At 43.2% G+C, this 13,781-nt stretch overlaps 1 protein-coding gene across 2 annotated transcripts in view; it reads left to right on the plus strand.

Annotated features, from left to right (window-relative positions):
• Positions 1 to 1,968: 1,968 nt before the first annotated feature.
• The window catches only part of FAT4 (FAT atypical cadherin 4), a gene marked incomplete at its 5' end in the record, with an annotated part of 180,880 nt that continues 169,067 nt past the window's right edge, over positions 1,969 to 13,781 (plus strand). The window contains one exon of one of the 2 annotated variants that reach the window (XM_080796396.1): positions 1,969 to 7,152. In XM_080796396.1, coding sequence (XP_080652522.1) covers positions 1,981 to 7,152 — 5,172 coding nt within the window. The remainder of the gene's footprint in view (positions 7,153 to 13,781) is intronic. The other variant, XM_080796397.1, reaches the window with a different exon arrangement.

The following is a 13,781-nucleotide window of genomic DNA, read 5'->3' on the forward strand; positions in this document are numbered from 1 at the left end:
CAGACAGGCTTTGCTTAATCCTTCCTCCCCGCTCTAACAGACCCTCACCCCCCGCCTTTCTTTTATTTCTCTCGACCCCCTTACCCCTGAGTTATTACTAGCATAACAACCTAACGGTCTTCCTTCAGACCCCGCCACTAAAGTTATTTATCTGCAAACCTGACCCCACCCCCATCTATCCTGTGGCAGCTTTTTGCTGTTATTGCTCTGACGCCGGCCAAGATTTGACCAAAAAGAAAGAAAAAAAAAAGGAAAAAAAAAATCATCCCCCTTCTCAGCGCCTCCGACTCGCCGGGCTCCCACACCCGACCGCCTACAGTCCTCCGGGAGGCTGGAGTGATTAGCATCCCGAGAAGCCAGTTGGAGGCCCAAAGAGCCGGAGAGCGCTCGCGGTAGGAGCGCCAGGCGGGCCTGCCTCAGCTCCGGCCCAATGGGGCTGGGGAGAGGGAGGGGCACTAGGTGACAGGACCGGGAGCTAGGGGGAGTCCGGGCGAGCTAAAGTGCGGGGATCAATGAGCGGCGAGCAAAGTTTCTGAGTCCTGCTCCAGCTCGCGGTCTTCCCTCCCCCTCTGTTTGTGTTTCAGCGACGGTCGCTGTGTGTGTGTGTGCGTGCGTGCGTGTGTGTGTGTGTGTGTGTGTGTGTGTGCGCGCCGCGGGGAAGAGGCGGGGAGTGTGAGGGACCAGCCGGAGGTTGAGAGCTGCTCGCTGAGCTCCGGCTCCACAGCGGTACAACCTTCATCCCGGGCAGGCGAGAAGGAGAGCGCTGACAGGGGCCGTCCGGAGCTGCCGCGGGCGCCGCCACAGCCCCGCGCCGACTTCCCCGCCTCCACCGCCAACGGTGAAGGAGAAAGGGGGAGCAACCGCCCCCCGCCCCAAACAAAAAGGCTTGTGGATTACAAAGTGAAACTGACATGGGACAATAAAGGCAAAGATAACGGGGGCAGGGGCGAGGCGCACTGGAGCGGGCTTCTGACCGAGGCCGCCGGAGAACGATCCCCCTGGCATGGTGAGGGGAGGGGACTCGGGGACCGCGCGCCGTTCCTGCTCGACCCCTGCGAGGCCGAGAAGAAAGGGGAACGAACCTGCACTCGATTTGGATGTACAAATAATGAGACTGCAGGCACCTCGGCAGAGGTAAAAAACCAAAACCAAAACAAAAATGCTGAGGAGCCCTGGATGGTGCCTGCGCGCGACCACCAGCTCGAAGCCGCAGCAGGGGCGGCGGCGGCGGCGGCTGGAGGAGAAGGGACGAAGCTGAGCGCTCCCGGGTACCGGAGCCCTAGCTCCAACGCGAGCGCTTGGAACGCAATCGCTACCGGCCAGCGCGCAGACGCCGGCGCCCCGGCCTCAGCGGCCACTTCTGCAGCCGTGTTGAAAGGGCCTCGCAGCCTTGTTATTGAGGAGTGAGGACTCGAGGAGATCCCTCGTCTCCGGCTTTTGGGAAAGGAATTCTATAATCTCCCGTGTCCCCCCCCCCCCCCCCCCCGTGCGCGATTGTTCCTGCCACACATCTCCGCCGAGGTTCGTTCTTCCCTCTTCAGTTTCTTCGCGGTGGGTAAGTTCTAAAGTTTCTGGAGACAATTGTTTGCAATGATTCCTCATATACCTTAAATACAGGCAACCTCTCCCAATCCACACCCACCCAGGCGAAAACGCTCAGACTCTGGATTCAAAAAACAAAGTGAAGGGGGAAAATGTAGGAGGTTGGAGAAACTTTTCTGGGAATTCATCAGCGCACAGGAGTGTCCCGCGGAATTCCTTGCGGCTTTTCGCCCGGGCATCTCTCTCGTACCGTAAGTCCAAATGGCCACCTGGAGCCTTTCTCTGACGCGATTTGCTTCTACTGGGCTGGAGGTTCTTTGAAATAGAGCTCTCAGAGCCATCGGCTGCACTTTTTGCTGGGGCTACTTAATCCCTGCTGTTATTCTTTTTGCTTCAGTCTTCCTTCTTTTTATCACACCGTTCCAGGGACCCAGGACCATGGACTTAGCAGACAGGGCGCCTGGACGCCCATGGCTCCAGCTGCCCCCTCTATCAGTATTTCAGCTCCTCCGAGTCTTTTGGCTGCTATCACAGCTCCCCGGGCCGGCCCAGGTCAGCGGGGCCGAGCAGCGCCAGGTGTTCCAAGTGCTGGAGGAGCAACCTCCGGGCACGCTGGTGGGCACCATCCAGACGCGCCCCGGCTTCACTTACCGGCTCAGCGAAAGCCACGCCCTGTTTGCCATAAACAGCAGCACCGGGGCCCTCTACACCACCGCCACCATCGACCGCGAGAGCTTGCCCAGCGACGTGATCAACCTGGTGGTCCTTTCCAGCTCTCCCACCTACCCCACCGAAGTGCGAGTGCTTGTGCGGGACCTCAATGACAACGCCCCCGTCTTCCCCGATCCCTCCATCGTGGTCACTTTCAAGGAGGACAGTAGCAGCGGGCGCCAAGTCATCTTGGATACGGCCACCGACTCGGACATCGGCTCCAATGGTGTGGACCATCGCTCTTACCGCATCATCCAGGGTAACGAGGCAGGTCGCTTCCGCCTGGATATCACCCTGAACCCGAGCGGCGAGGGTGCGTTTCTGCATCTGGTGTCCAAGGGAGGGCTGGACCGCGAAGTCACACCGCAGTACCAACTATTGGTGGAAGTGGAGGACAAGGGTGAGCCGAAGCGGCGGGGCTACCTGCAGGTAAACGTGACTGTGCAAGACATAAATGACAACCCCCCAGTTTTTGGCAGTTCCCACTACCAGGCGGGGGTGCCTGAGGACGCAGCGGTGGGTTCCAGCGTCCTCCAGGTGGCGGCGGCGGACGCGGACGAGGGCACCAATGCGGACATCCGCTATAGACTGCAGGACGAGGGGACTCCCTTCCAAATGGACCCAGAAACGGGGCTTATCACCGTGCGGGAGCCCCTGGACTTCGAGGCCAGGCGTCAGTACTCGCTTACCGTGCAGGCTATGGACCGAGGCGTGCCTTCCCTCACTGGACGTGCGGAGGCGCTCATTCAGCTTCTAGATGTCAACGACAATGACCCCGTGGTGAAATTCCGTTACTTTCCGGCCACCTCGCGCTACGCCTCTGTAGATGAGAACGCTCAAGTGGGCACTGTGGTGGCTCTGCTCACTGTGACGGACGCAGACTCACCCGCGGCCAACGGGAATATTTCTGTGCAGATTCTAGGGGGCAATGAGCAGCGCCACTTTGAGGTGCAGAGCAGCAAAGTGCCGAACCTGAGCCTCATCAAAGTGGCCAGCGCCCTAGACCGAGAGCGCATCCCTTCTTACAACCTCACAGTTTCAGTCTCTGATAACTACGGGGCGCCCCCTGGCGCAGCGGTCCAGGCGCGTTCTTCCGTGGCAAGCCTGGTGATTTTCGTAAATGATATCAATGACCACCCTCCTGTCTTTGCACAGCAAGTGTACAGAGTGAACCTGAGCGAGGAGGCGCCCCCGGGAAGCTATGTGAGTGGAGTGTCTGCCACTGATGGCGACTCTGGTCTCAATGCTAATCTGCGTTACAGCATCGTCTCTGGCAATGGACTAGGTTGGTTCCACATCAGTGAACATAGCGGCCTGGTGACCACTGGAGTTGCCGGGGGCTTGGACCGTGAACTGGCTTCTCAGATCGTATTGAACATCAGTGCTCGGGACCAGGGGGTTCACCCCAAGTTTTCCTATGCCCAGCTTGTAGTAACTCTCCTCGATGTGAATGATGAAAAGCCAGTATTTACCCAGCCAGAAGGGTATGATGTGTCTGTGGTTGAGAATGCCCCAACAGGGACAGAACTATTGGTGCTTGGGGCAACTGATAGAGACCTGGGTGACAATGGGACAGTGCGCTTCTCCCTGCAAGAGGCCGAGACTGACCAGAGATCCTTCCGGCTGGATCCTGTGTCTGGAAGGTTGAGTACTATCGCCTCCTTGGACAGAGAGGAGCAAGCTTTCTACTCCCTGTTGGTTCTGGCCACAGATCTGGGCTCCCCTCCCCAGTCATCAATGGTTCGCATAAATGTGAGTCTCCTGGATGTGAATGACAACAGTCCTGTGTTTTACCCAATCCAATACTTTGCTCATATTCAGGAGAATGAGCCTGGAGGAAGTTACATCACTACAGTATCTGCCACCGACCCAGACTTGGGTCTCAATGGAACTATCAAATACAGTATATCCGCTGGGGACAGGTCTCGGTTTCAAGTCAATGCTCAAAGTGGGGTTATTTCTACCAGAATGGCCCTAGACAGAGAAGAAAAAACAGCTTACCAGTTGCAAATAGTGGCTACTGATGGTGGCAATTTACAGTCTCCCAACCAGGCAATAGTAACCATCACTGTACTGGACACTCAAGACAACCCACCTGTATTCAGCCAGGCTGCCTACAGCTTCGTGGTCTTTGAGAATGTGGCTCTGGGATATCATGTGGGTAGTGTGTCTGCATCCACCATGGATCTCAATTCCAACATCAGTTATCTCATTACTACTGGGGACCAGAAAGGTATGTTTGCTATCAACCAGGTCACTGGGCACCTTACCACAGCGAGTGTGATTGACAGAGAAGAGCAATCCTTTTATCAGCTGAAAGTAGTGGCCAGTGGGGGCACAGTGACTGGAGACACTATGGTTAACATAACTGTTAAGGATTTGAATGACAACTCTCCCCATTTCCTTCAGGCTGTAGAGAGCGTAAACGTGGTGGAGAATTGGCAGGCCGGTCACAGCATTTTCCAAGCCAAAGCTGTGGACCCTGATGAAGGTGTCAATGGCATGGTACTCTATAGTCTGAAGCAAAACCCCAAGAACCTGTTTACTATCGATGAAAAGAATGGTAATATTAGTTTGCTAGGACCCCTGGATGTTCATGCTGGTTCCTACCAAATAGAGATCTTGGCATCTGATATGGGTGTCCCACAGCTCTCCTCTAGTTTCATCTTAACAGTTTATGTCCATGATGTAAATGACAACCCACCAGTGTTTGATCAACTTTCTTATGAGGTCACCCTTTCTGAGTCAGAACCCGTGAATTCTCGATTCTTTAAAGTGCACGCTTTTGATAAGGATTCAGGAGCAAATGGTGAAATTGCATACAGCATTGCTGAAGGAAATACAGGGGATGCTTTTGGCATATTCCCAGATGGTCAATTGTATATAAAAAGTGAACTGGACCGTGAACTTCAAGACAGATATGTTTTACTGGTTGTTGCTTCTGACAGAGCAGTGGAACCCCTTAGTGCTACTGTGAATGTTACTGTAATTTTAGAAGATGTAAATGATAACAGGCCTCTTTTTAACAGTACCAATTACACGTTTTATTTTGAAGAGGAGCAGAAAGCTGGGTCCTTGGTGGGCAAAGTAAATGCTATAGATAAAGACTTTGGGCCAAATGGAGAAGTAAGGTATTCTTTTGAAATGGTGCAGCCAGATTTTGAGCTGCATGCTGTTAGTGGGGAAATTACAAATACTCGTCAGTTTGACAGGGAGTCTCTTATGAGACAGAGAGGGACTGCAGTGTTTAGCTTTACAGTCATTGCAACAGATCAGGGGCTCCCTCAGCCTCTCAAGGATCAGGCCACAGTGCATGTTTACATGAAGGACATAAATGATAATGCTCCCAAATTTTTAAAAGACTTTTACCAAGCCACCATATCAGAGTCAGCAGCCAACCTGACACAAGTTTTAAGAGTATCTGCCTCAGATGTCGATGAAGGTAATAATGGACTTATTCATTATTCTGTAATGAAAGGAAATGAAGAAAGACAGTTTGCTATAGACAGTACCTCTGGTCAGGTGACACTAGTTGGCAAATTAGACTATGAAGCAACACCTGCCTATTCCCTTGTAATTCAAGCAGTGGATTCAGGTGCAGTCTCCCTCAACTCCACCTGTACCTTAAATATTGATATTTTAGATGAAAATGACAATACCCCTTCTTTCCCTAAATCAACACTATTTGTTGATGTTTTGGAAAACATGAGAATTGGTGAACTCGTGTCCTCTGTTACTGCAACTGATTCAGATTCAGGTGACAATGCTGATTTACATTATAGTATCACTGGAACTAACAACCATGGAACTTTTAGCATCAGCCCAAACACTGGGAGTATTTTCCTTGCCAAAAAATTGGACTTTGAGACACAGTCTTTGTACAAATTAAATATAACAGCAAAAGACCAAGGAAGGCCTCCTCGTTCGTCTACAATGTCAGTGGTTATACATGTGAGGGACTTTAATGACAATCCTCCTAGCTTTCCTCCTGGGGATATTTTCAAGTCCATTGTTGAGAACATTCCCATTGGAACGTCTGTCATTTCAGTGACTGCATATGACCCTGATGCAGACATTAATGGGCAACTCTCCTATACAATCATTCAACAGATGCCCAGGGGCAACCACTTTGGCATAGATGAAGTCAAAGGCACTATATATACTAATGCTGAAATAGATCGGGAATTTGCCAATCTCTTTGAGTTAACTGTAAAAGCCAATGATCAAGCTGTGCCTATAGAAACGAGACGCTATGCTTTGAAAAATGTGACCATCTTGGTCACAGACCTCAATGACAACGTTCCAATGTTTATATCACAAAATGCCCTTGCTGCAGACCCTTCGGCTGTGATTGGTTCTGTTCTGACAACGATAATGGCTGCAGACCCAGACGAAGGGGCAAACGGAGAAGTGGAGTATGAGATCATCAATGGGGACACAGACACCTTCATTGTGGATCGATATAGTGGAGACCTGAGAGTGGCTTCAGCACTGGTGCCTTCTCAGCTGATCTATAACCTCATAGTTTCAGCAACAGACCTTGGTCCTGAAAGGAGGAAATCAACCACTGAATTGACCATCATTCTTCAGGGCCTTGATGGACCTGTTTTTACTCAACCCAAATATATAACTATTTTGAAGGAAGGTGAACCCATTGGTACCAACGTAATATCCATAGAAGCAGCTAGCCCTAGAGGATCTGAAGCCCCAGTGGAGTATTATATTGTTTCAGTTCGTTGTGAAGAAAAAACAGTTGGACGGCTTTTTACTATTGGACGACAGACTGGCATAATTCAGACTGCAGCCATTCTGGACCGGGAGCAAGGAGCATGTCTTTACCTCGTGGATGTTTATGCCATAGAAAAATCAACCGCTTTTCCCAGAACCCAGAGAGCAGAGGTAATGATTTTGTAGTCATTTATGAATTATTTGTTGATATGCCTTTTAGAAAGATTGTTCTCTCATATTTACTTTCTATAATGATTTACCTTCATTGTTTCTATTACTGACAGGACCATATAAAATGTTCTGTCACAAAAAGAACAAGAATCACATAAAATTGAGCTTTCATCCTGGTCAAAACCAAACAACAAACAGCTTATATGCTTTACCTCATAGCAATCATATGTATAAGGCCAGGGAGAAATCTAGCCATTTCAGAAGTGGAAAAAAAAAATCCATTTGTCTAAGCTGAATCAGTGCACTAACTAGACACCTCTCAGCAAGGACGTCTGCTAGAGAATGGGCAATTTCAGACTTGAATTTCTGTTCCAAAACCAAAAACTCTGGTAGAAATCAGCAATAGAGCAAAGCTTTCTGGGAGGAGTGGCAAGACAGTACCGACTGGCAGTTTACATCAGGATAGTATTAACTTTCACATCCTCAGCAGTCTTGGCAGTTTCTTTATAGACAGTGACTAATTTTAATGTGCTGAGCCAAGTTTGGGGAGATTCCTGATTTCATCTGCTTTCACATTTGAGGCACCATCTTCTGACTTAGGGTAATCCTTTCTCTTCCCTCTTGAAGGAAAGCACGTAATGTGCTGTGAATTATCAGAGATTAGGGGGTGTTTCTTGATACAAATCTGTGTTCAGTGCTATGGTAGAGGCACATGTTGCTCTGTCTGCTGATGGGTAAGAGATTAGGGTTTCTAGCATATGCCTAAAACATTCCAAGCCTGGTCTTCCCTGGGCTGTACTTTAGGCTACTACCTCTGTGTTGCATTTTCATTGAACTGCTTCCCGTGTTGTTTTGATAATCAACTAGAAATCACACAGCTAGACTCTGGAAAGCTCTTGTTCTCTGTTTTCTGAGTTCCTTTCTCCCTCCTCCTCCCCTCAAAGACATTCTAGTGTCACTCAGCCAAAAACACAAAATATCAAATGTCATTTGGGATACTTGGCAGTAACCCAGACACAATATACTAGTGAGATGGAGGCTTACGTATTTGTATTCTTGCTTTCTTTATTTGGGGTGGGGGGGCGGTGAAGGGTAAGCAGTTTTCTTCATTTAAAATATTCACTTATTATTATTATTACCCTTTTGAATCCCTTGTGATTTTTTTTTTTCATAATAGCTAGCTGTATCTATTCTTCAGATAGAGCAGCATATTCATGGCCTAGAGGATATTAGAGATATAATTAGAGATATAATTCTTAATAGAGATATAATTCTTAGCGATATAATGCTAACTGGAATTCATTTTTATCTTATATACATAGCCCTGAAGGGACTTGTAACCCAAATGTCCTCTTTTCCTAATTAGATTTTTAAAGATCTTAACACAGGTCTTACATGTTGAGCTATTTGGTTTAACTTAAGCCATGATTTACATTCATTTTTATATTGATATCTGGTTGTCCCTCATGTTAACTGACCCCCTATTTCTACCTTCCTTTTCTGGGATTATTTACTAGATAAAGAGATTTAATTAGTTAGAAAACTGAAATATTTATTAAAGATAGGCAACTAAGTCTCTCTAGACTTTAGATGAATTTGCTAAACAGTGAAACAAATTATGTTATTGGTTGTTGCTTGGTTCAGTGCATTATATTTTATTAGAACAACATGGAGAATGAGAATACATGCCAATTGGTATCATTAGATTTATTCTGTCTTGCTATTTAATCATTAAATATGCAAAGATTGGCTTGGTTTAAATTTATTAAATAGTGCTGGCTCTGCAATAGGCATGAGGATCAAAAAGTAATAATTGTAACTCATTTTGCTGGTCATGGGGATAGTATTCCTGTTACTTTTTAAATATCAAATAACATCAATATAAAAAATTGTTCATATTTACTACACCCTATTTATCTAAAAATCTGGGGATAATTCATTATGGTGATTTTTGGTTAAGAAAAAAAAAAAAAAACCAAAAAACCAAAAAACTGCCAGGGTATTTTCTGTGAACTAAAGTGCTGAAATTGTAAACCAAGTTTGAGTTTCCAAGCTCCAACCACTCCTATAATTAAAAGCAAATGTGTTTCTCCAAAGAATATTGAAAGCAGTGGTTGGGAGCTAGAATTTCATATTATTATTGGTTGTATCTTTCAAGTATATACAATAAAGTTCTTTTTTCCTTCTGCTCAAACAATTAATTTACTGTGATTGTGCAAAAATAAGTTATGTTACCTCTGGTTGTCAGAGGTGATTTTTCAGTTGTTTGTTTTCAAGAACTTTGTTCCAATACTTTTTTTGTTTGTTTGTTTTTGGTTATTCATGTGCACTGATAGGGCTCTGGGTTGCTTACTCAGGTTTCTGGCTAGAGTCGTAGCTGATCATTCCATGGGCAAGCAGAGGGTCAGTGGGTAAAAGAGAAATGATTTAATCTGCATTCTTTTTCAAGTTCTGACGCGTGTGGGGAGAGCAGAGACCCGTGGCTCTGATCTTGCTCATTCCAGAGATCTTTCCAATTGTATACCTTTACTCACTCTCCTTATCATATCTAAACCTTTGGCATGAATAGGAATTCTTCAAGGATGGCTTCTGAGTTGCTTCTGAGTTGCAGACACAAGGTTTATTATAGTTTTGTGTCTTTGTATGCTTGGATGAATCTTGATTATGTTAGAACAGCTAGAGACTGTGGACTCTGAGAAAGAAACTGAGGGTTTTGGAGGGGAGGGAGTGGTGGGGGGTTGGGTGAGCCTGGTGGTGGGTATTAAGGAAGGCATGTATTGCATGGAGCACTGGATGTGGTGCATAAACAATGAATCTTGGAACACTAATAAAATAAAATAAAATAAAATAACAAAAAATAAAATGGATAAAAAGAAGAACAGCTCATATAAAGTTTGTACCATTTTTTCTAGGTTCAAGAAAAAATAGGGATGTAGTCCTTCAAAAGACATTTCTTTTTTAATATGTGTTGTATAGAAACATGCAACTTAGGGACTTGGTTGTACCTCAACAAAGCCAGAGGTTTGTTTCATTGATCTTTGTTATCTCAGAGTCTAGTATATACCTGTGGTATAGCAGGTGCTCAGTACATGTTTGTTAAATGAGACGGTAGAAGAGTTAAGACCAGAATATGTTTTCTTTTGTCTCAGGAATAACTCAACAGAGAGAAGCTGAAGGAACAGAGGAAATTAGTAAACTTGGTTTTGATCATGAATTGAACTAAGGACATAAAGACATGCCAATTATCTCTGTTGTACAAGTGAATTGAGAACTGTCAGAAAACTCAGAGAGGAAAGAGAAACTTAGGTGGGTGGTCTTACATGGAACTTAGGGTTTAAATGGAAGGACATACTGTATGTGTGTCCAGCTCACAGTTCTCAGATTTGTCAGTCTTAATACCCCTGTATGCTCTTAGAAATTGTTAAGGACTTCAAAGAGATTTTGTTTAGGTGTGTCTTCTCTATCAAAATTTGTCATTTTGATCATAAAACTGAGAAAAAAATTAAATATTTATTAATTTGTTTAAAAATCATATTAAACACACATTTTTACTTTATTAGAAAACTTTATTTTCCCAAACTTAAAAAGTAATGAAAAGAGACATTATCTTTTCATAAACACCTTTAATAGATGGCTTAAGATAACACAGCTGGATTCTCAAATCTTCTCATTCATTCCATTGCAATAAATTATTTCAGTTAAAGTAGATGAAAAGAATCTATCCTCACTCAGATCTATGAAATTGGATAAGGGAGATATACTTTAGTATTCTTTTCAGATAGTTGTTGATTTTCTTTTTATACTACACCAGAACTCCACAAGTGGCACTTTCTTAAAATTTACTTGGAATATGGAATTTGAAATCCTATCAGTGAACTTTTTATACTTTGTTACATAAAAATACATTGATCTATCTTGCATTTTGAATGGATCTTTTTTTAACTATTAATGATTTAGAAATATCAAGAATTGATCATTTGGAAAATATTGTTGTAAGTGCTCAGAATCTTATAAAAAACTTTAAGTATATATTGACTCTCAACTTCATGACAATGGTTAGAAGTTTTTCAAAATTTGAATTTTTACTCAAAATCTCAAATTTCGTTATCAGTAACATATATTATTGTTTTCCTTCAAGTGTCAGGTGCCCTTTGTTCATTTGATAACAAACAAGTATCTGCCACATACTCAAGTCTAAAAAAATATAGTTTCCCTGTCAGTTGTTCTTTCAAACAAAAACTGTCTTCCATAAGGAAAACAGCTGGTTTAGCTTGCATTTCATTCACATGCATGCTTTCCTTTGAGGCAACTATAGTCCTTAGGTAAAAATTAGTGGTTTAGGTACATTCTACTGTTTGCCACACAAAATATTTAAAAAATTCAGATTTAAGTGCCTAGATTTAATAAATTTAGTAATTTTGCTATTTCTTCAAAAGATTTTCTTCAGTTTTTAAATGAAACTGGCATTTTATTTTTACTGTGAGTACCTAGCAGTGAAGAATACAATTACTGCTAGAATACTGGAGAGCTACTGCTTTAATTTGTGCTAAGGCACTAGCAGTTTTACCCATCATTGGTTTTGCACCTCTGGTGTACATGTCAATACAGAGAAAAAGGCAAGTAATGTTGTGCATTATTATGAATACAGTGTTGACTTCCCAGGCCTCTTTAATGGGTCCCTGGTATACCTCAAGCCCCATGTTGCACTGAAGAGAACCATTGGTCTAGGTAATGAGATTTTTACATCTCAGTTTAAGAAAAGCCATTAGAAATAGTCTGTTAGAAGTGTGTTTATAATATTAGGTGCACAAACTATGACAGTAACAGAAATGAATTTTAGCAGTTGGGTAATAAATTAATTTTCACAGTGAACACCATCAAGATTTCTAAGTGAAATGAGAAGACATTTATAAGATTAGTGCTGAATACCAAGTTTAGAAATGATTGTCTTCTAGGGGTTTTAGAATCAGAGTTAGTGAACCTTAGATTAAACCTCTCTGTATCTTGTGTATCATCCCTCACAGGCAAAAAATAAGCAACAGAACTCAGTAAATAATAATAATAATAATAATAATGATAATAATAATTACAATAATATTTATCAACTATTGCTATGTTCAGTCATTGAGTTAAGTACTAAGTTCTTGGAGAGTTTGCCCCTTGAGCCTCGTAACACTGTTAATATCATTTCCACTTCATAGCTGTGGAAACAGCCTCAGAAAAGTTAAATGATTTGCTTAAATTCAGATATATAGAAAGGAAAATCACACCCAGTCTGCATACGTCCACTATTTATACTCATACTTACTATTCTAGAAAGCCAGGGAAATCTGTGGTTTCAGTTAAGAGAAGGGCTCTTTACTCTGTAGATATGAGTATGTATGCTTTTAATAATCCTGTTTTCAAGCCCTTATTTATTGTTAAAAATCTTTGAATTACAATTCCCTTAGTCTGAACTAAGGGAAATGGCTTTTGCTTGCCTCAATTCTTGGCGTCAGCAGATGCTGTACATTTTTATGGGTCAGTTAGTGGTGGTAGCTGTCCCCAATTGGGACATGTGGAAGTGTTTCTAGAGCAGGAACGAAGGGTCAGAATACAAGAGAGGGGGGCTGGAGACAAGTGAAGAGCCCAGGTATTGGTAATCCCTCTTCTAATCCACAGTACCATATAATTTGAAAGTAGATGCTGTAATTTATGAAGGTGGAGAATCCATTTTTAGATTCACAGATGATAAAACTTACTCTCCTAGGGAATATGATAAAGTTGGAGTGGATGGCAAATGAAGGTTCTGTTAAAGGAGGAAAAGATTTTATTGCTTTTTCTTCTTTTGATCTCTAGAGTGTTCTTTTTAAAAAGCAACCTGTGATTATTTTCTGATTTTATTTTGTCTTATTGATATGTTTCCAAATTTATTAAACAAAATATTATGATTCCATTTTCAGGACATGTACAAATGTGTATTACAAACAGCAGTATTGATGGCCAGTTAAGCTTATGCTCCATATTTATATATGGCTTCAGGATGCTTGATTTGGTCTCCCTGTTTTGGTAATAGATTTCCATGGACACAATTTATCTTCTGATTAATTTATTCTTTATTTTTTTCCCTTGCCTTTATTAAAACACTAATCATTTTAATACCTTGTTGTTCCAATAGATTTTGAGGCAACTACTCCAGGATTATTTTGGAAAAGTATATATGTACTTAGCATTTTGTGGAATCAGTTCTTCCTTATATTGTTTACAGCTTGCACTTTGTCATCATTACAATGAAAAACTGCCTAGGAACCTCATTAGTTGTGAGGGACTGTTGAATTCGTGACTATACAGGATTTCACAGGCCTGAAGGTGTGTCCTGTATTCCTAGAATTAATAAATCTAAACTTCAGCTCTTTATAATACCCTTGAAAATAGGTAGTATTCAGAATTAGGAGCCTGTAAGTGAAACTAGGAAAGGAATAACCAGCAAATAATTTGCGCCAAGATGAATTTTAAAGTACTTTCAAGTAACCTAGATATAAAATGTGGTGATTTTCTAATGTTTTCAGCCTTTAAGCAGTCTGTGACAACAGTGGCCAATTTTAGTAGAAGGAGAAGGAGAGCGTATAAAGAATGAAGACAAGTAAAAG

The sequence above is a fragment of the Martes martes genome (genome assembly GCF_963455335.1).
Source record: "Martes martes genome assembly, chromosome: 2".
Classification (NCBI taxonomy): domain Eukaryota; kingdom Metazoa; phylum Chordata; class Mammalia; order Carnivora; family Mustelidae; genus Martes; species Martes martes.